This window comes from Lingula anatina, chromosome 7 (assembly GCF_051362555.1).
Source record: "Lingula anatina isolate TDL-2025a chromosome 7, LinAna3.0, whole genome shotgun sequence".
Taxonomy (NCBI): Eukaryota; Metazoa; Brachiopoda; class Lingulata; order Lingulida; family Lingulidae; genus Lingula; species Lingula anatina.
Window position 1 is genome coordinate 20,483,855 of NC_141773.1, and position 22,263 is coordinate 20,506,117.

Genomic DNA, 22,263 nt, shown 5'->3' on the forward strand with positions numbered 1-22,263 from the left:
ATGTTCTTTTAAGAAATAGTTTTTTAAAAAATTAGTCTGATTACTATAGCAGGAATGGTCTAAGCGATGGGAGCGGGAGAGTGGGTGGTGAGTCTCACATCGGCAGTGCACACGCCTGCAATAATAATAATAATAATAATAATAATAATAATAATAATAATAATCTCGAAACTACAATGTACAGGCGACACAATTTAACCCCCTTTTCTATCTCCCGATGATCCAGGCATGGCTTGAAGTCCCACACTGCACCCTCCACCCCATGTATAAACATAGAGTAGGAGTCCTGTGGGGAAGGGGCGAAGGGGGGGGCCCTCTCACCACCCCAAGTATTTCCAGCCATGTCAGTTAAGCTAAGGAAATGGGTTTTGTGGTAATGTTAAAGCCCCCCCCCTCCCTCCCCCTCCTTCCTGTATCGAGTTTTTAAATATTAAAAAAATTTTTTTTACGTGATTAACCCACCTCACACTTAAAGATTGGCTTCAACGCGCCAGGTTTAAGATATGCGCACTACGCTCCAGCATACCAAGGAATTAATTGTGTCTCGAGCATGCTATCTGGTCTCATCTTCGCAACCCCCAAGAATAGATTTCCTAGCATGTTTGCTTAATTTCCTAGACACATTCGTAGACGTGAGACCGAGTTCGACGGACATTGTACAGGGTGTAAAATGTTTTTTTAAGAAATAGTTTTTTAAAAAATTAGTCTGATTACTATAGCAGGAATGGTCTAAGCGATGGGAGCGGGGGAGTGGGTGGTGAGTCTCACATCGGCAGTGCACACGTCTGCAATAATAATAATAATAATAATAATAATAATAATAATCTCGAAACTACAATGTACAGGCGACACAATTTAACCCCCTTTTCTATCTCCCGATGATCCAGGCATGGCTTGCAGCCCCACACTGCACCCTCCACCCCATGTATAAATATAGAGTAGGAGTCCTGTGGGGAAGGGGCGAAGGGGGGGGGGGCCTCTCACCACCCCAAGTATTTCCAGCCATGTCAGTTAAGCTAAGGAAATGGGTTTTGTGGTAATGTTAAAGCCCCCCCCTCCCTCCCCCTCCTTCCTGTATCGAGTTTTTAAATATTTAAAAAAATTTTTTTACGTGATTAACCCACCTCACACTTAAAGATTGGCTTCAACGCGCCAGGTTTAAGATATGCGCACTACGCTCCAGCATACCAAGGAATTAATTGTGTCTCGAGCATGCTATGTCTTCATGTCTCATTAATAAAACCTACTCTGCCCCCCTCCCCCCCCCCCACCAGGGGCATTTTGTTTATTTTCGAAATCCGTCTCCATCGCACCTCACCCCCTTTATTTTATGATGCCGTTTTATCGACTTGATATCAAATAAATTGCAGGTACTTGACAAACGACCCACAATGGCAAACAAAACGGTGACCTAGTTTGAGCTGCGGTGTACCGCGAGGCTCTTTGTAAGTCTTTTCATGACGTCACCTGGTTAGCACTCACCACCGGGAAGTGACAAACAAAATTTACCTGAGTAAGACTAGACTTGTTTCACGGTAGGGTTTAGGTCATAATTAAATTAGAGCCGCTGTTGACGCACTATACTTACCAGTTAATTGTGAAACAAAGGCGCTGGTGTGGTAGCCGCTTCTGTTCAAGGGACGAGAACGCGAAAGAGAAAGTGCTACCAACTGATACCAGGTAGGTCTTATTTGCACTTTTTCCCGTTCGTGTTTAACATAGGATACACATTAAACATCACTGAACAGGATATTTTACACCGTTTTAATCCTCTAAAGATAAACAATTAACGTCTTTACGAACATCGCTCATGTAGGCCTACTGGAGTCTTTGTAAGTATGCAACCGGTCGTTTTAAGGGTACGATAATCTGCCCTTACTAAGCTAGTTTCTCTACCACAGAGTATTAGCTACGGAGGAGTAAATATATCGACCATAGGTTTCTATTGCATGTTTTTTCAATGCTTTATATAAAAGACTATTGAATTCCGGCTTTCGAGCACTCTCGGTAGAAGGTGTATAGTGTTGTGCACAGGTAAATGTACGCTTAGCAGAAATGGGCGGGGTGGGGGGTGGGGGGGGGGGGAGACGAGAGACTATCATGCAGCACACACAACTTTACAAATACAATTTTAAAAAACATCGTCATTAACGTCATATGTGCTTGTACCTGTAAATGTATTTTTGGCAATTTTATTGGCGATTCAATGTTATCAGAAATTATTCTGTCATCAAAACGACAGACTGTAGAAATACAGGGGTATTAGTAGTGCCTTTAATATTCTGTGACTTTTTTCTACGGATCAAACTGCGGTAGGTAGATATTCACACACCATTCCCTTATGTTCTGTGTCATCGAGAGTTTTTGCACAACATCAACGTCATATCACACTACTGGTATATAGTACAGAGTTGGTACCATGTGATATCATGGGCCTCTCAAATAGTATACAAAATTTAAGTATAGGCGATACAATTATTTTATAAAATGCTAGGGCAACTCTGTGGTCAGAGAGTAGCGAGTTTTAGTGTGCATCAGACAACTACTCAAACTTCTCACTTGGAGGTTTAGTAATATATATATATATAAGAAGATACAGGTTGTATATACCGGTATGTGTATGTATATATATAAAGGAAAAATACACGTAAGCCTACTCCTTTAGCCACACTTAGCTATGCACGTAGATATATATTCTTGTACGCACGCACACCCGCTCATCTGCGCTCAAGCAAGCGCGTAGGTATGACAGAAAATCCACAGACACAACAGTGTTTGTTTTGCAATTTATCAGATAAGATGATAGGGCAAACTGAGTCTAAAAACCAATGCAAAGTCTTAAACAATCTTTATTTAGACCTACTTCTTTAAAGATATCTTTTAAAATGAAGTTTGCTTAAAGAGAATCTAGAGAACTTACCTGTATGTCAACAATCTTGAAAAATCACGTCGGTGTCACACGTTATGAAGCAACCAGCGACTATTACTATATTTGTCACCGGCGTCCGTTATTGCGGTAATTCTCCTTAAACGCAGACTATTATCTACATAAGTTAAACATTGACAGAGTATAAATCATGATCACTTAATAGCATCACATGAGGCAGCAGAGGTTAAAGTTTTATCCTTTGTTCCCCGAACATAACAGTAAATCTATTACTGACTCTATCCCATGTTTTGAATCAATAGGGTATTTCACAGACGTCGTGGCTCTGTGATATTTCTCGAGCCACTGCGCCAATCACTGCCAGTCCGTGCACCAGTTATTAAAACCCTTCCCCCTCGGAAAATTTCGATACCATTTCACTGTGTAAACCGCGCATGGTAATCCTCTTTAATAAAATGATAATAAACAATGAATAGACTTTTATCTCTTTTCAGCTTCTGTTTTGACCTTGTCGACATTACGTGTCACGGCCATGGCCGGTTATCTCCTCAAAGTGCTAATCTCCACTGCAACTTTACAAAGTGTGCTTCACGGCGCAGGTAAGTGCCCGTTTAGGGTGTTTTAAGCCACAAGATTAAACATAATCGAAAATAAACAAACGCCTACTGCGTGATTTTATACTGGGTATAATACCTGTAAATAGCAAAGCTAATTTTCTCGGAAATGTCAAAACATTTCCCTCGGCCATCAGGAAATATCTACGTTTGCGGTCTGCAATCTCGTCTTGTTGATTAAGTTGCTAATTTGGCCGTCATTTTCGTGACTGGCGACTTTCTTCCCTATGAGATATGAAGATTGTGAAACAAATCGTAATTTTTATCGACTGTTGTGGAAAGTGTACATATCGATGATAAAAGAAAATGTCCAGGAAAATTTCTTTTTACATACTTTGCTGTATAGAACATTATGCACATTATGTGCATTTTTGCATTTTTAAAATGTGTCTATCAAAGATAAGGAATAGAGCTGGATTACTTGACCGAATGTGCCACACCCCAGGTCTTCAAAAATTAGATAATCAATTCAACCCCACCCTTACCAGTGGCGGATTAAGGGGGGGGGGGTCATGGGGATCCTGATACCTCTTCCATTTCCGAAAAAAATCAATGGTCCCCTCTTGAAATGATAATTTTGACTAGCTGAATCATAGTTCTAAACCGTACCAAATGACACCGTTCGCCCCCTAAAAACCACATTTTCCTTCGAGGCCTTTACGCGGGCCTCGAACCCCACGCCAAGGGGAGTGGGGTGTCGGCTTCGCATCCGCGGACCCCCCCCCCCCCCCCCTCCCTTCAAATTATCCTGGTTCCGCCCCTGCTTACCAAGAAGGGGTAAGGGGCTTCTTTTGAGCGGAGACACAAAGCATGCTGCACATAGCCTGGTATTTTCCAAAATTTTTCTTTCTCTTTTCTTCATAACCGATACATTGTAGGGTGAGACGATCATTTAAATGCATCTTCAAATAAATTTTCAGTCTCTTTGGATTGTCTCTCCGATCAGTGTAGTTATGGCGGAAGTGGGGAACCCGCATGCGTAACATCCACGTCCACAGCAACAACCATCACTTGTCCATCCGGTGAACTTTGCTATACTAAGAGGCAGTACCTGAAGTGTAAGTAATATGTTGGCAGGTTAAAGACCCTATTCTAGTGCATGTATTACAGCTGAGCGGGATATTTATACGAGATTAATATTCACAATTTATAGTTATTTTTTAAAATGATAATATTTAAAGCGTTTCTTCTTCAAAGTTGCTTTTAAAAATGCACGTATCATACATTTCCCCAATAAGGAAACACCTTTTTGCAAGTAACATATGTCGTATTTGTGCTATTTTTTTTTTTTTTTTTCAAATGAAGGGATGTTCTGTTGACGAATTTTTGCCTAGGGTATTTTAGTAAAAATAAATGACAGCTATGTTGTAAATATATTTAAATGAAAGTGGCGTATTTTGATTTTTCTTATTTCTAAAAGTGTATAAAAGCAATATATATATATATATATATATAAATCAATGTTAACATACAATTTTATATTGGCACCGTTCACGTTTCAGCCCCGGGTTACATCTATTATTTTGAGAGGAAGTGTAAAGCTGATGTGGGCCGCAGCTGCACGGAGGACAACCACTACTACACGTGTGAGGAGTCCTGCAGCACCAATAGCTGTAATAATGGGAACGGTGTTCCTAGTGGATACGACCCTCTACCGTCATCTACAACTACTACGACAAGTGCCCCTGGCGTGTCTACTTCCACCAGCAATCCAGGCATGAATTGTCTATATAATTTTTTTTTATTACTTTGCACAATTGCGTTTTCTTTTATCCATTTATTGGTTTGTCTATTTTTCAATTTATTTTTTAAAGATATAAATAGAATAATTTTTCGTTTTTCGAAATCCTCCGTGATATTTCAGGTCGCCAGTGCTACAGTTGTTCTTACGTCCAGTCCGCTGATGCTTCGGCCACCTACGAGTGTGTGGACGGCGTGACCACAAGTCGAGCCATTACATGTCCATCGGATAGAACATGTGTGGTCAAACGGGTCACTTCTCTCGGTAGGTTGACCAATGATATGGCATTTTACATATTTCAAGAAAAAATAAATAAATAAATAAATAAATATATAAATAAATAAATAAAAATAAAAAATGTGTAAAAATTAAATTCTCATTCAGAGTGACTTTGACCAAATGGAGTACCAGTACAATACTAGTAGACTTTACAAGTGGAAAAGTTGAATTGGTAGGCTCAGAACCTTCATACGGGCCAAGTGTTCACAAAAATAAATGTTCGAACTTAGTTCCTTCATGTATTTCACACAATAAAGTCTTTAATTTCTTTCTTTTTGTAAGATACAAACAGAGTTAATTCATTTGAACGTGGCTGTCTACCCACGTCTTCCGTCACAGCAGGCTGCGCTAAAGATGTCTACTTCAACACGTGTACGACCACGTGTTCTGGACATTTGTGCAACACAGGAACTGGAATACCGGACAGCGAAACTACAACAACTGGTCGGTCCGGTGGCGGTACTTTGAAGAGCAGTCCATTCTTGTTTTTAGTTTTGCTCGGCTGTATTTTGCCACGCGTGCAAATGTCTTGACGAGTAGACGTGTAGTGCGTTAGCTGACCTGCGATAACCCTGCCGAGCAACTTTGCAGATCATCTGAGATGGCTTACATGTAAATACGCAAACGCATTCAGCTTGGCTTTTTTTAAGAATGTCAAAAACTAGTGTCCCATGCATATTAGTAACCTTAGTTGTTCATTACATCGGCACTGTTATTAAAGACATTTATGACATTTTAATGCTTTTAATTTATTTTTGATTGTCGCTGTAAATGTAACGTTAGTAAGTGACAGCGTGCAGCGAATAAGAGCGGGGAGTGTTTTGTAGTGTCACTTTAGTTGATTGACACGACCTTATTGTACTTAAGCGAAGAATGTAATGTAGACGGAGAGAACGATGTAAGAGGTTGAACGTAGAGGAATAAACTGTAGATAGCGTAGTTAGAAAGCGATAATAAAGAATATGGGAAAACATGGAATTGTTTAGTTATTACCTCGCGCCACCAAGACAAAGTCAGTAGCGTCGTCACATATGGTGGAGGATGCAAAAAGATAAAGAGACTTTCGATATGAATAATGTCAGATAGAGAAGGACCAGTCACCAGACAGACATACAGACGCGAACGTATTCTATTCGAAAAGAAGATGGCTACCGGACAAACAAAAGAAATGAAAGGTAAGGAAGAACCTTTTGATTTTTTAGATATTAGAGACCAGTTGGAAGATATTCATATGAAATTAGATGTTATGGGTAAGGGCGACCCCCTTTTACATGCAGTTCAGAGGCAACTTACAGAGTTGAACGAAAAACCAACTTCAGTTTCTTCTGGTCCAAATATCGATACATTCTTTGGCTTTTCAACAGAAAACGCGCGGTTATGGCTTACGAGGTTCGAAAATTACTGCAGTTTGAATAAATATTCCCCAGTTCGGAAATTGAATGCCTTTATGCTATACATGAAGGGTCCTGCTGAAATATGGTTATCCGAATTGCCTGACGCGAGAAAATCGAGTTATGATGTCCTAAAAACTGAATTTCAAAACAATTTTGGCAGACAAACTTCAAAATGGACTAGGGAACACGAACTCGGAGAAAGAAAACAAGCAGAAAATGAATCCATCGAGGTTTATATCGCGGATATGCGACACCGTTTTTCACTGCTTAATAAAAGCGCGGATGACAGACTCGCGTATTTCGTGAGAGGGTTACGGAACGAAATAAAACGTTTTGTTATTGCGCAAAACCCATCTAATTTAGAAGAAGCAGAAAATCATGCACGATTAGGGTCAACAATTGCATCAATACCGGTTGAAAACGAAAAGCCGGAGATCGTAACATCTGTCTCTGGAATTGAGAAAAATCTCCAGCGAATAATGGAACAGCAAGGAAAACAAATTGATGACATTCGCCGGGAAATTAGACGCGAGCAAGTAGGAAAACAACACTTTGCGGAAACACCGTACTGTTCTTACTGTCGTAGGAACGGGCACACATATGCTGCGTGTCGGCGTCAAAAACAGACCACAGGGGGGCCCCGTTGTTTCAAGTGCAACAGATTTGGGCACATACAGAAATTTTGCAGATCATTTCCAAATTCCCGACAACAAAATACTCGAGGGAGGCAAAACTTTTACAATGGGAACCGGAATTTAAACTAGAACGGCAAAAATCACAAATTGGAAAAGAACGGGGTGAATTTTGCCAACATATTTCTAGGGGCACCCGTTCGATCATGGCATGTGGAAAGGAAATAAAATTAGGGAAAAACAATTTTGTAGAATTGCTCATCAATGGAATCAAAATTAGTGCTTTGATAGATACAGGATCATATGTTACAATTGTGAATACCGACCTATTACGGAAACACGACTCTCTAAAATCACTACGTATCATAACATCTACAAAAACGACAGCTGTGGCTGCAAATAACACACGAATCACATTGAAAGGGCAAGTGTCAGTAGATTTGCGCTTCCCCGGTGGATACAATTCTGTTAACACGTTAGTGCAAACAGCTGATAATATTGGGTATGATATGATTATTGGGAATGATTTCCTGAGAGAAAACAGAGCGATTATAGATTTCACTAAACACACGGTCAGACTTTCAAAGAAAAGTTACCCAGTCAAAGCTATTAAAAATGTTTTGATACCTGCTGAGTCTGAAGTTCTTTTTCTCTGTGCTGTTGGTGCGAATTTACCCAATGGAGTCGAAGGAGTTGTTTACAAAAACAAAAATTTATCACATTTGCCTTTTGAATGTGCGAGGGTTTTAGGTGTTACTAATCAAAATATGATCCCTGTGCGATGTATAAATACTGCGAAGTATCCTTTTCTCATCAGGAAAAGAACGAAATTAGGATGTTTTTCAATTTTGCCCCAAGATACAAAAATTACTGAATTTTCAAACGATACAGAAAAGTCGGGAAGAACTATAGCTCCGACGACGGTGAATGAAACAAAAAACGAAGTCCCTGATGTAGATTTCAGTGGTTCAGATATCACTAGTGAACAAAAAGCAGAATTTGTTGATTTATTGTCAAAATATGCGGACGTATTTAAACAACCTGGGGAGCCTTTGAAAATGACCCCAGTCATTGAACACGATATCAGAGTGGACCCAAATCAAATGCCCATTCGTTCGCAAATGTATCGAACGTCACCAAAACATCGGAAGATTATAGAGGAACAGGTAGGGAACATGTTACAAGAAGGTATTATAAGACCATCCGTCTCTCCGTGGAGTAGTCCGGTCGTTTTAGTACAAAAACCAGATGGCTCATATCGTTTTTGCATTGATTACAGAAAGCTGAATGCGGTTACAAAAGACGATGTTTACCCTTTACCTAGAATTGACGATACGATAGACGCGTTGGGGTCAATTAAACCGAAATTCATGTCTACGTTTGACCTTCAAAGTGGATATTGGGAAGTAGGGTTATCAGAAAAAAGTAAACCGATGAGCGCATTCGTTTGTCATGCCGGTCTTTTTGAATTTAACAGAATGCCGATGGGTCTTAAAAGTTCAGGCGCAACTTTTTCACGAATGGTAGAAAATGTGTTTCGAGGTTTATCATGGAAAACACTTTTCTTATATTTAGATGACATTATAGTTGCGAGTCCCACTTTTGAAGATCACCTTCGTGATGTAGAAACTGTTTTCCAAAGGCTAAGAAAAGCGAACTTAACATTGAAGCCATCTAAATGTTTTATTGCACGAAAAGAAGTTAAATATTTAGGGTACATAGTCTCCAAAGACGGTGTTCGTGTTGACCCTATGAAATGTAAGGCGGTACAGGAATTCCCAGTCCCTTTAAATGTTAAGCAAGTCCGCGGATTTTTAGGATTGGCAAATTACTATCGGAAGTTTATAAAAGGCTACGCTGCCATAGTTAGACCTTTGACAGCTCTTACACAAAAGGGGAAAGAATTTAAATGGTCTGAAGAATGCCAAACAAGTTTCGATACCCTGAAGACTGCGCTTACATCTGCTCCAATTCTTGCGTATCCCAATTTTAATCTCCCGTTTATTCTTTACACCGACGCGAGTTCACACGCGTTAGGCATGGTTCTATCACAAATACAAGACGGTAAAGAAAGAGTCATCGCTTATGCCGGGAGAGGTTTAAAAAGACACGAGAAAAATTATCCCATCACAGAATTGGAAGGATTAGCAGTAGTGCAAGGTATAAAATATTTCGATATCTACCTTAGGCATTCCAAATTCAAAGTTATCACAGACCACGATAGCCTTAAATGGTTATTGTCACAAAAACAACCGCGTGGAAGATTGTGTCGATGGATACTGACTTTGTCCCCTTACAATTTTACTATTGAACACAGAAAAGGAAAAAACCACGCGAATGCAGACGCGCTTAGCCGCCGCCCTTACGACATAGAAATCGATGATGAAGAATTAGACTTGGGCAAACTTTATGACACAACGCAGAGTTCAATTCCAAGTGACGCGTGTTTGAACAAAATACAGATGTCAGACCCCATATCAGGACAGGTACTTGATGATAATCCTAAAAAGAGTGACAACAGATCAAATAAGTGTGGAATGCTTTTAGCAATTAAAGGGAAGAGAAAGAACACAGATCGTTTGTCAAAATGTCAAGATTATCATTCATTTGTCTCAAAAGAAGAATTGCTAAAACTCCAGCGTGAAGATAAGAACCTTGCGTCAATTATCGCGTATTTGACATCAGATGAACTACCACTTGGTAGCAGAGAAGCCCGACGTATGTTGTTAGAAATCGGAGATTACGTGATGATAGACGGCTTTTTACATCATATTTATGTCCCCAAAGGGAGGAAATCACCCCACTCAGAAGGTTATTTGCAACTTGTTATTCCCGACAAGTTGAAGTACAAAGTTTTGTCTAGTTTACACGATGATATCACAATCGGTCATGGGGGCATTCAGAAAACATACTTAGCATTGCGGATGAAGTACTTTTGGAAAGGTCAATTCGCAGATGTGGTCGATTACGTGCGTTCTTGTGTTGAATGCTTGACAAAGAAAAACCCTCCAAAAGATTTCAGGGCTCCCTTATTACCTTTGCCCGTGGAAGGTAGCTTTGATAGATTATCTGTTGACTGCATAACGTCTCTGCCAGTTACGAGTCGAGGGAATAAGAATTTGGTTACATTCATAGACAGTTTAACTGGATGGCCAGAAGCATTCCCGGTACCCGACATTACAGCACCTACCATTGCAAGATTGCTTTTTGATGAGATAATATGTAGGCATGGGGTACCCAAAACTTTGTTAAGTGATAGAGGCAGTAATTTCCTCTCAGACATAGTGATGGAGTTATGCAAATACACAGACATGTTAAAAAATTCAAACCAGTTCGTACCATCCCATGACAAACGGTCAAGTAGAGAGATTAAATGGGTTGATTATGAAAACATTATCAAATTATGTTTCAAAGAATCAAAAAGATTGGGATTTATTTGTTAACTCAGCTCTGATGGGTATACGAGTTACACCTAACGCGAGCTCTATGATGAGTCCATTTTTCCTGTTATATGGCAAAGAGGCACGTTTACCAATTGATGTAGCTCTTCTGTCCCCAGTGATAAAATCTCCATCAATGAACTATCACATTCAAAATTTGATAAAGAAATTGAGTGTGGCTCAAGAGATAGCCCATGAGAATATAGAACAAGCAAAAGAGAGAATGAAAATATTGTATGATAGGAAAGCTCAAGATGTGAAATATCAAATAGGCGATCGTGTATTCGTTTACAACCCAGCTGTCCCGAAAGGATGCACTAAAAAGTTAATAATAATAATAATAATAATAATAATAATAATAATTTATTAAGCCAATAAAATACAAATGTATAAAATCGGGAATCTTTTGCCCTGTAGTAGCGCCATTGAAATATAAAAAAATGAAAATTAAAATTACATGTTAGAGTTAAAAATAGTTACTGCCGAAGGATAAAAGCTATTTAAAAATCGCTTACTACCCTTAAAAGCTAAGAGTCTCGAATTGCTAGGTAAAAATTTAAAAAGGGTATGGGCTGGATGGGAACTGTCTGTCATTATTGATAATGTTTTCTTTTTAGTCCTGTCTAGATATATAGTATGGACGGGAGTTAGATCTGTTCCAATTACAATCCCTGCAGTTTCGACGATCTTTTCCAACTTGTTCCTCTCCTCCACAGTTGCACGTCCATACCAAACAGTTACTGAATAAGTTAAGATACTCTCTAAAACACACCTGTAAAAGTTCGTTAAAATAAACACATTTCTGGTAAAAGCTTTCAATTTCCTTAAGAAATACATTCGTTGACGTGCCTTTTTCAATAGCTTCGTGATGTTATCGCCCCAGGTTAACCTATTATTCAGCTGAACCCCTAGTAATTTATAATTAGAAACCTGTTCGACCGCTTTACCGTTAACTTCCAAGGGATTTTTACTTATCTGATTTCTTCTGAAGTCTATGATCATTTCTTTTGTTTTGCTCACATTTAATATCAAGTCATTAGTTAGCACGACTCTATCATGGTCCATTCACTATCATAGATATGCCTACACCCGTTAATGTGAAGTTAAGCCGTGTGTCAGACAATCATGTAGTGAGAACTCTTGTCCATGTGAATCGTTTGAAACTGGGGTACGACAGGAAAATGAGACCGCCGGATACTGAAATCCCCGATTTAAATAACGGTGACGATACACAATTACAAGAAGAAGATTTCCCAAGTGATAGTTTTATCACGGAGCCGGAAAATGAAGTACAACAAGAGAATGAGGCTGGAGGACAAGTTGATTTGTCCCAGACCACTGATGAACTATTTGAAGTAGAAAAAGTCTTACGTGGTCGAGTGCGGAAAAACGGTGAAACACAATACCTCATTAAGTGGAAAGGGTTTCCTCAAAGTCAGAATACTTGGGAACCCGTTGAAAATCTCAATAAAGCCACATTGGATTACATTAAAGAGAATAATATTAAAGTGACGGGAAAGATAATTAAGTAAGGGGTGTGTCAATGAAAGAGAACACGCCCGTTTAAAAATTGATATACAGACGCGACTCGAAATAATACGTCATACGACTGACGACTCAAGGGGTGTAGCATGTGGCAAACTTGATTTCTATTGGATACGGCTAAATATCGTATCTAAGGTTCATCTTAATTACACATAAGGAAATACTTAATTGACGCGGGACATTTTTGCCATTTATTTTAAGCGAATGAAAGTAACGATTAAGAAGTACAACAAAATTGTAGGCCAGGCGCATTGATAACTAAATATGGATGAATATAATATACTCAATATCATGATAGAGGATACACACACTTGGACTCGGGCGTGGATAGAACAACCAAATTCTTTGTATCATCTTTCAATACAGCAATTGAGCACTGGACTTTCCAGTTTTAAGGAATCTCAGTACGCAGTCCAGTTGGGAAAGTTATTGAGAGAAAACATTTTGATTGAGTTAGGAAAAGACTGGATTATTGGAAATTTAAATGACTACAAAGATCAGCTAACAAAGGAGGAGTGTGTAGATTTACTTGACTACCTCAAGGAAAAATTATACCATATTTAATAGACACACCGTGTAAATACATACCAAAATATTTCCTGATACCTGTTAATTTGAACAAATGTACACTTAGTTTTTCTAGGCTGTTACTTTTAAAAGTTTGACTGTGCTGTGGTTTTTCCTCATGACATGACTGATTGGAATTCACGTAAGTAAGGGTAAGTATTGAGTACAAGAGATGATATAAATTGGTTGTAAAGTTGTTAAATGAATGGAATGTGCATATAAAAAAAACATGCAACGTTTGTTTGGCGAATATATTTTGTATGTCTTATATTTTCCGATACCTGCTAATTTAGATAAATGTAAACATTATCCATCTTTTGATACGTCTTATGTTTATTAAGTAAATTCATTTCCGTCTACATTTTATGCATCTATTGACCTTAAGAATTTTACAGGTTGCGGAATGTTTGAAGAGATGCCAACAGCTGAGAAATCTCACTTCACTATTGACAATTCGTGACATGACGCAAAACTGCATTTGGAAATATTTTGTTGTTGACTTGAACAAAAAAATGTTGCACTAATCAATATTGATAAAATAGTTTGTTTTTCCAGGTTAGCCAGGCAGCGAATTAATTTTTCGTTTTTTGGTCTACCTTTGTGATTTTAATATCAATCTTAACGAGTTTTTAATTTCTTTTACAGGATACGTCACTTAAATGGCATTCAATTTAATTTCAGGCAATACTAAATATCATTGCACCTTTTTCGGTTTAGGACTCCTGGACTTACAGTCTGCGTAATTTCAGACGATGAATCATAATTCTTTTCATAAGCATACCCCTTCTGTTTCGCCCACTTACCCCTTGTAATGTTAAACATCATCGATAGTGCACATGCACATTTGAAGGTGACAAGCAAATATTAAGATTATGATTAATCTACGTTATTGGAAGTCCCTTCAATAAAATTATGTTTTCGGGTTGCGAAGAATAAAATTGGAGAATAGTTTGACTCTCTCGACAAATTGCCTTAATTAAAGTCCTAATCACTGGCATTTCGACGATCTTCTTAAAATGATCTTGTCAGTTGATAATGTGGTTATATTGGCAATCAAAAGATCGAGTGGAACAAATGATTTAATGAGAATAAATGATGCAAGGATAAATGGCCATATTTGGATATTATTTGATATATTGTGATGAATAAAATGATTAAGATGTGACGGATATCAATGTGGTTATGGATGACTGAATATGTGGAGTTGAGGTATAAAAGTGTGCGCATGACGTGATATAAATACTAAAATCTGGGACGCCAGATAAATATTAGCATCTGGGACGCCAGATTCCGTTATTATTATTTTTATTATTAGCATAAGTATTATTGTTGGACAAATTATCATATTATTAGCATGGTTCCATATATGTTTTATTGTTATCATAATCTTTTGGATGAATAATACTATGGCAAGGTAAAAATATTGCCTATTAAATGTGATTGTATTCAAGTTTGATAATGATTATTATAATATACGTAGTTAAGTTTTTCTTGACATGCATTTCTGCTTCATTCATTTTGGATATATTCGTAAACGCTGGACATGGACATTCGTGGATATACAGGAAACTGTGAACATTTATCTACACGTATGGCAACGTGCGCGAATAAGACGTTTATCCATATACAATGAGTGGCAGATGACAATCGATATGCACTGTCTAGAAGGACGGATTTGACATTATATGCTAACTGAACTTCGTGCTAAAATTCAAAATGGATGCAACGGATTATACCAAATGGAACTTTTCATTTGAGTGGATATGAACTTTAAATTTTACGAGTTAACTTTGAGTTATATGTTATTGCATGTGGTTATAACGACACATTAAGTATTGTGTGTTGAATATTAAATACGTTTAGTATTAATCATATATCTATATTCAGTTTGTCGGTCTTATAATTATTAGTTATTGATATTTAATTATACGATTATTGGTACAGGAACAGTGTGCTTAGCTTTTGCAAAGATGATGACGTGAAACTGATGATATCCATAAGGAAGATTCTTACTTTATTATTTTTCGGTATGTTATTGTTCAATCGAAGATTGGGTTTGATATAAAACGATTGTTTCTCTTATAGCCATCAAATGAGAGCGCTATCGTGTGGATAAATATGAAGATAAACAGGTAGTTCGTCATCAACGATGCGCTGGTCGCAACGTTGTGTGGTGAATGCTGTTTCTTCGGCAGGGAGTAGCTAACCCAATTGTCTCACGTAGTGCATCCCAAGAACATCCCAAATGGCAAACGAAGGAGAGAAACTATATAATAAAATGTGTCAGAGCCATAATAAGAGAGTAACAGATTTAAACATCTGCGCAGAGAAAACAAATAAAAATATCTGTGCTCTTGGGCCGCACATTGGAAGGTGTAAATGCCGATACGAAATATATCCACGAACATTTGTATTTTCATAAAAATTTATCAATCTATCTTCCTTTAAGTTATATTTGGGGTTTCATGTCAATTGTATTTCTATCTTATCGTAGGTTTATAATACAAAAACTATGTACTTAGTTTTGTTTTGCATGAATTTATGACAGAAGACAAATGCATTGTTTAAGAAAGTTTATTTTTAATGTATATTTTAATTTTAAATATGCCTGGGGACAGGCATATCGTCCCCGGGAGATAATGTAACGTTAGTAAGTGACAGCGTGCAGCGAATAAGAGCGGGGAGTGTTTTGTAGTGTCACTTTAGTTGATTGACACGACCTTATTGTACTTAAGCGAAGAATGTAATGTAGACGGAGAGAACGATGTAAGAGGTTGAACGTAGAGGAATAAACTGTAGATAGCGTAGTTAGAAAGCGATAATAAAGAATATGGGAAAACATGGAATTGTTTAGTTATTACCTCGCGCCACCAAGACAAAGTCAGTAGCGTCGTCACATAGTTTTGTTTATGAAAAAACTTTTTTACACAATCGTAAGTATATATTCTGAGAAACATAATACAGATGCGCAAATACATGTAGATAACTTTGGAAAATAGAAACAGAAACTGTTTCTTAGACTGTTCTGTTCTTATTTAATATATTGTATCATTTGTTGAAATGTATTTATTGTAATTTAACTACACCCACCGCTGCAGATAACTTTATATCTAAGTATTATGACTTTGCATGAACACGAAGAATTGACAATGATAACTCTGTAGCGCGCGAGGTAGGCGGTGCAAGAATGTTGTTCCCACCCTCCAAGCCTTGAGTTTTGATTAACCCCTTATGGTGGGAAGGGGGTTTTAATGAAGAAAATGTGGACTTTGTAATAGGAAAGTTTTTTAGGGCGACTAATTATGAATTAATGATATGATGAATATTTCTATTTCACAATATAGATAACGATTGAAATTCGAAAACGATATTTTTGTTGCAGTAGCAATATGCATTGAAAAGAATTGACATTTGTTAATTGACTGTACTTTCATTTGATGAACAGGTGAGTGTGCATTCCCATTTAGATCATTTTCATTGCTTGTTAATACGAATTGGCTAGTGTAGTGTTGTACAGTTATTTGCCTTGCTTCCATGGCAAGTGTATTGCCTGCTTTCAATAGTTCGATGTATTCTGCATTTTTTTCCGCTCACCCTATTTGAATGAGCCGCCTGAATATTTCTAGGGTGTTAATGTACGTTTTGGCAATTGAACTGAATCCTCTACAGTATTTGTATCAGTTATAAATCTCGCCTTCTGTAATATAAACTCATCAAACCTCATTAAATCTTTTTTATACAGATATACTTTACCGAAATTACCTACAAAACCTATTCCGGGCTCATATTCTATGAATAAATCGGTCTGTTTGTTTAGTTTTCCTAAAATGCCTCAAATTTGACCTCATTTGATTCCATTTTACGCAGACGTGATTCAATGTTACATAAATTTCATTACTTTTCTGTTTAAAACTTTAACTACTTAATGATATAGAAAGAATTATTCTCAGGTATTAAGACTCTATTCTATAACACTTAACTATAAATGCTTTCCTTTTCCTACCCCCATTTTTCTGTAATTCAACCAAGCTTCGCCTGCAGTTTAATACTTGTGTCATTCATAAAACTCTCAAATTGTAAAGTAAACTTTCAAAATTCAATAGAATATATGTAATAAACATGGACTTCATCACAAATTATCCAAATCATAGTATTGGCTCATATTATCTGAATAAATAACTTTTACTGGTTCGTTTTCATGAAAAAGCCTCCAATTTTACCCTATTTTTTCCCATTTTACGAAGACATCATTCAATGTAATATAACTTTTAACTCGTATGTTTAAATTAATCGTTCACCTACAAAGTGCTATATAAGAAAAGCTATAACCTACTCATTCAATTATATGAATCGATTTCCTCACATAACATCCCTACTTGTCTTTATATAAAAATGCATGAAGCAGAAGGTAAGCTTATCTGTGCATGCCTAAAACAACCCCCGACGTTATAGATATACTGTAGTTTGCAATCCCTTTGCTGTGAGCAGACGTGGCTTGGCGTGTAGGTCAAAGCTATCATATCGTTACGCAGTACTTTATATATATATATATATATATATATATATATATATATATATATATATATAATTAAAGGTACATACGAACCGAGCATCGGTGGAGCGTGGATTCCCAGTAACACATGTAAACCACTTCTACTAGATTCTAATATGACTCAAATAAAATCGACATGCCAGGGATAAACTGAATCCGTTCAAACATCATTTTCGGGTAAAATTAAACAATGCCTTTTGGTAATTCTCTTAGTTATACTACTTGAAACTATATGCTGGCATTTGGTTGGATTTTGTGACAAAAATTGACTTTGTATGCATCTTTAAGTATTTTTTTTTTAACTCTGCTGCTAATTAGTTGTGTCACGATGTACTAGTTAGTGGAAGTTTTGTGTTTATGTCAATGATTGTCCCTTATGCGTGAAGATTTTTCACTGGTGATTGTGGCAACAATTCAAAATAAAATAATTAAAAATTCTGTTGATTTCATCAAGAACATGTTTTATCCAGATCTGATTTACATTTGCAAGGTTTTAGGGGTTTGGGCTGTTAATGTAAATAACATATTTTGTGAAAGACAGTTCATGACTGCATAAAGTATAATACAACATTGGTCAAAAAGGTTGTCCCACGCCCATTTCCATGTACTTTTATTTGCAAATGATCAGCTTACAGGTGTAAATTGTTGTAACTAGTGCTTTTTATTCCAGATACCATGTCTAACATGATTAATGGTTCAAAAAATACAAAATAGTGGTGAAAATATGCACATTTTATGCCATTCAGTCAAATTTATAACAGGTACCCCCTCAAATCCAATGTTTCAATGTAATTTCTGCAGATGTAAAGAAATGTCTATTAAATTGAAAAGACGCCATCAAATTTACACACAATTTACACACAATTTGCATTAGGATGTGCTCGTTAAAGGTCACGTGCCTAATAGCGCGTGCGTCTACCGCGTACTGCAATTATTTCCTGTAGATGACGCGACAAGCCTTCAACAAGGGTAAAAATTCTGTTTCTTGTGATATTATCCCATTCTTCCTAAACAGCTTGGGGGAGTTGGTCCACGTTTTTATGGGGTTGGTTCTCCTCTGCATTGCACACTCCAATTCATGTCACAGGTGATTAGTAAGGTTAATATCAGGGCTCAAAGATGGTGTTTCCATCCCTAGAACATTGTGTTTCTACAACAAATCACTTGCCAGGCGAGAATTGTGAGCAAGTGTGCTGTTATGATGAAATCTGGAGTTAACCCTAAAGTCAGTTCTTGAAGGAGTGAGATATCAGCTGAGAATGCTACGTTCAGTGATCCCACAGGGACCTGAACCTGGCCATCCATCACTGGAAGGAAGTCCGTTTTGCTGCAGAATCAAATAATTTTTTGTATCCCATCGATGGTCAAATGAGGGTCCGTAGACATGTTGAAAAATGCCTCTTGGAAGGGTGTGTGCAGGATAATATCGCCTGAGGTGTTAGAGCAGTCGGCATTTGGGGAACATTCCAAGCCCGTACATTGTTCCTTCTGGAACAAAACGTAACTGGGGCATTTTACGGTAACATTCTCAACAGATAGCTCGCTCCATTTGCAAGAGGTGACTTCAGGGATGCTACCGGCTTCATTGAGACAACGCACCTGCTCACAGCTCTCGTCTGGCAAGTGATTTGTTGCTGAAACACGGGGCTCTAGGGATGGGACAACCGTCTTTGAGCCCTGATATTAATCCTACTGAGCACCTGTGGCATTAATTGGAATGTGCATTGCAGAGGAGAACCAATTCCGAAATAATCTTGACCAATTCCGCCAAGCTCTTTAGGATGGATGGGGCAATATCCCACAAAATAGAATTATTACCCTTGTTGAAGGCTTGTCGCGCAATCTACAGGAGATAATTACAGTACGCGGTAGACGCACACGCTATTAGGCACGTGACCTTTAACGAGCACATCCTAATGCTAATTATGTGTAAATTTGGTGACATTTGATGACGTCTTTTCAATTTAATAGACACTTCTTTATATTTGTGGAAATCACAGTGAAACATTGGATTTGAGGGGGTACCTGTTATAAATTTGACTAAATGGTATAAAATGTGCATATTCACACCACCATTTTGTATTTTTTGAACCATCGATCATGTTAGACATGGTATCTGGAATAAAAAGCACCGTTTATGACAATATACACCTGTAAGGTGATTATTTGTCAATAAAAGAACATGGAAATAGGGGTGGGACAACCTTTTTGACCAATGTTGTATAAACAATTTATTCATTAATTTATTTGTATGTTTGTTTGCACACTTTTTAGTACAAAATACAATATTTTCGTATTTTATAACTGTGAAGGATACACTCTTTTGTCAACATTCCAGGTCGCAAGTGCTACATTTGTTCATATGTACAGTCCGCTGACCCTTCGCTCGGTTACGAGTGTGTGGACGGCGTGACCAAAAGTCATGCCATTACGTGTGCATCAGATCGAATATGTGTGGTCAAACGTGTCACGTTACTCGGTAGGTTGACCATCGATATCGCAGTTTTACATCATTATTTTTTGTTTGGTGGCGTTTGAGTAGACTTAGCTAAAGAATGAACTCTGCCAGCCGTATATTCATGCATCCAACGTAATTTATGACTAGTAGAATACGCAGTTTGTTAGGAGACACATCACTGATTTGGTTATTCGTTCATACTAGTTGAAAAGACGATCACACAATTAAAACAATCACATTTTTCATAGTTTATTTAGCGTTATTTTTTCCCCTTTTGTTAGCTACGAACAAAGTTAATTCATTTGAACGCGGCTGTCTACCAACATCTTCCGTCACAGCAGGCTGCGCTAAAGATGTCTACTTCAACACGTGCACGACCACGTGTTCTGGACATTTGTGCAACACAGGGACTGGAATACCGGACAGCGGAACTACATCAACTGGTCGGTCCGTCGTCGGTATATATTTTTCCGGTGTCGGTAGTTTGAAGAGCAGTCCATTCTCGTTTTTAGTTTTGCTCACATTGATGCTTTGGCACAAGAGTGTGTTTGGGTATTAACTTTTACCCTGTTGTGTAACTTTCAGGCGGGTTTTCGAACTGAACACTTAACATTATTCTGCTTGTTTTTACATATCAAGGATAGGTGAACCTTGAGTTCACCAGAATAGTTTTAAAAAGCACATTATATAGATATTAGCTCGACATTACCATTCAAAACAAATTAAGCTAATAATGCTTTATATTTCTTCATTTCCGTTGTATTTTAATCGTTTATGTGAAAAAGGTTTTGAAAAATAATAATTACAATTCAAGATTTGGTGTGTCGTGATGCAGATGTGCAAATAGATACTGGAAATTAGGAACAAAATGTGTCTCTCATTCCGTCTCCAGTTGGCGCTGATTTTATCTTTTATTAAAATGTCGATATTGTAATTTTGTTACATACACCACTGCTGATAACTTAATATCCAAGTATTTTGACTTTGCTTGAAGCTGAAAGATTGCAAGTGATAATTGTAGGAGGGGAACGACGTATACACTAGTATTGATATTGGTGCCATCCCGTAGAAGAAGCTACATGTTTGTGTCAATTGCTGCACATTCCAAGAGCGGACAGAAATTAATTTTGGGGAATTTGTGTTGCCTGTAGTGATGTAGAGTTGTGTAGTGATGTACAGTAGTTTGTTTTTAGTTTTTTTAATTTTAATTGCCATTAAGTTATTACTTATTCTGATGCGTTTGAAACTATTATATTTGAGACCCCATATATTCGAATGTAATAAAAGCGCTTCACTGTATTCGAACAAAGCTATTAACTTCGGAAAATAGAGTATTCTGTCGTTGGGTTGTGTACATAATATTCAACGCAATTTACACGGATATTGATTATGTAGATTAAAGTTTACCCAGTGTTTGTCATAAAGTAGGTGTTTCTTCAGTCTCTTTCCAAACAAGCCAATAAGGCGTGTCGTAATGACCATATGATTTTTTTACAACTTTTATCTAATTTCTAACATCTATTGTTTCCGATTTTAATCTGGTTCTTATCAGTATTTGTGCGAGCGAAAAATTAGTAAGTCAGTGCTTAGTTCCAATGTATCTTACCGTCAACAATGAGACATGGCAGTGGCGTCTAGTTTATACGTTTAAAGTTAAAATCAAATAAATGCCAATATACACTCGACCAAAAAAAGTTCAGAAACATGATTTTTTTTCTTTTTTTTAAATATATAATTTAAAAACTGTGGAATGATGCGTGCATTCTCCACCAATATCTGGTTAAAACACTTTCCGTTATCTTATTATTATTTTAGGTTCCGTTCACATGAAAAATCTATTTTCTATTCGCGGTATCTTGTGATCACGGTCTGTGCCCTGAATACCCTGCGGCGTAATTACTGGCAGCGCGAGCCAGTTACTTCCAAAGCTGTAATTAATTCTCGGCTGCGCTCGGAGTGATCACAAGATACCGCGAATAGAAAATACATTTTTAGAAAATAGATTTTACATGTGAACGGAGCCTTATATCTTGGTTATCTTATAATTATTCAAAACAACGATGTTTCCGAACTTTTCTGGTCCAACAAAGTTCCATGTCATGATAAATTACTTTCTTATCAGGAATTTAATGTTTAATGAAAATTTAACAAAAA

General features: G+C 37.4%; 1 protein-coding gene and 1 long non-coding RNA gene across 2 annotated transcripts; both read left to right on the top strand.

Moving 5' to 3' along the window:
- The first annotated feature begins 1,426 nt into the window (after positions 1-1,426).
- Positions 1,427-21,533, top strand: LOC106157339 (uncharacterized). Its single transcript, XM_087017407.1, has 8 exons — positions 1,427-1,680; positions 3,382-3,486; positions 4,422-4,559; positions 5,004-5,216; positions 5,366-5,506; positions 5,804-5,965; positions 19,990-20,130; positions 20,391-21,533. The coding sequence occupies exons 2-8, from the start codon at positions 3,420-3,422 to the stop codon at positions 20,666-20,668; spliced, it is 1,140 nt and encodes a 379-aa protein (XP_086873533.1). The 5' UTR covers positions 1,427-1,680; positions 3,382-3,419; the 3' UTR covers positions 20,669-21,533.
- On the top strand, positions 6,293-15,940 carry LOC147760861 (uncharacterized). Its single transcript, XR_015335440.1, has 2 exons — positions 6,293-6,696; positions 13,167-15,940. It is a non-coding gene; the product is annotated as an uncharacterized LOC147760861 (long non-coding RNA).
- Positions 21,534-22,263: the final 730 nt, after the last annotated feature.

Excerpts from the sequence above, each read along its gene's own strand:
- LOC106157339 (XM_087017407.1), top strand. The coding sequence starts at position 3,420 with ATGGCCGGTTATCTCCTCAAAGTGCTAATCTCCACTGCAACTTTACAA. Across the intron at positions 4,560-5,003 it reads TAAGAGGCAGTACCTGAAGT|CCCCGGGTTACATCTATTAT; the intron begins GTAAGTAATATG and ends TTCACGTTTCAG. Across the intron at positions 5,217-5,365 it reads TACTTCCACCAGCAATCCAG|GTCGCCAGTGCTACAGTTGT; the intron begins GCATGAATTGTC and ends GTGATATTTCAG.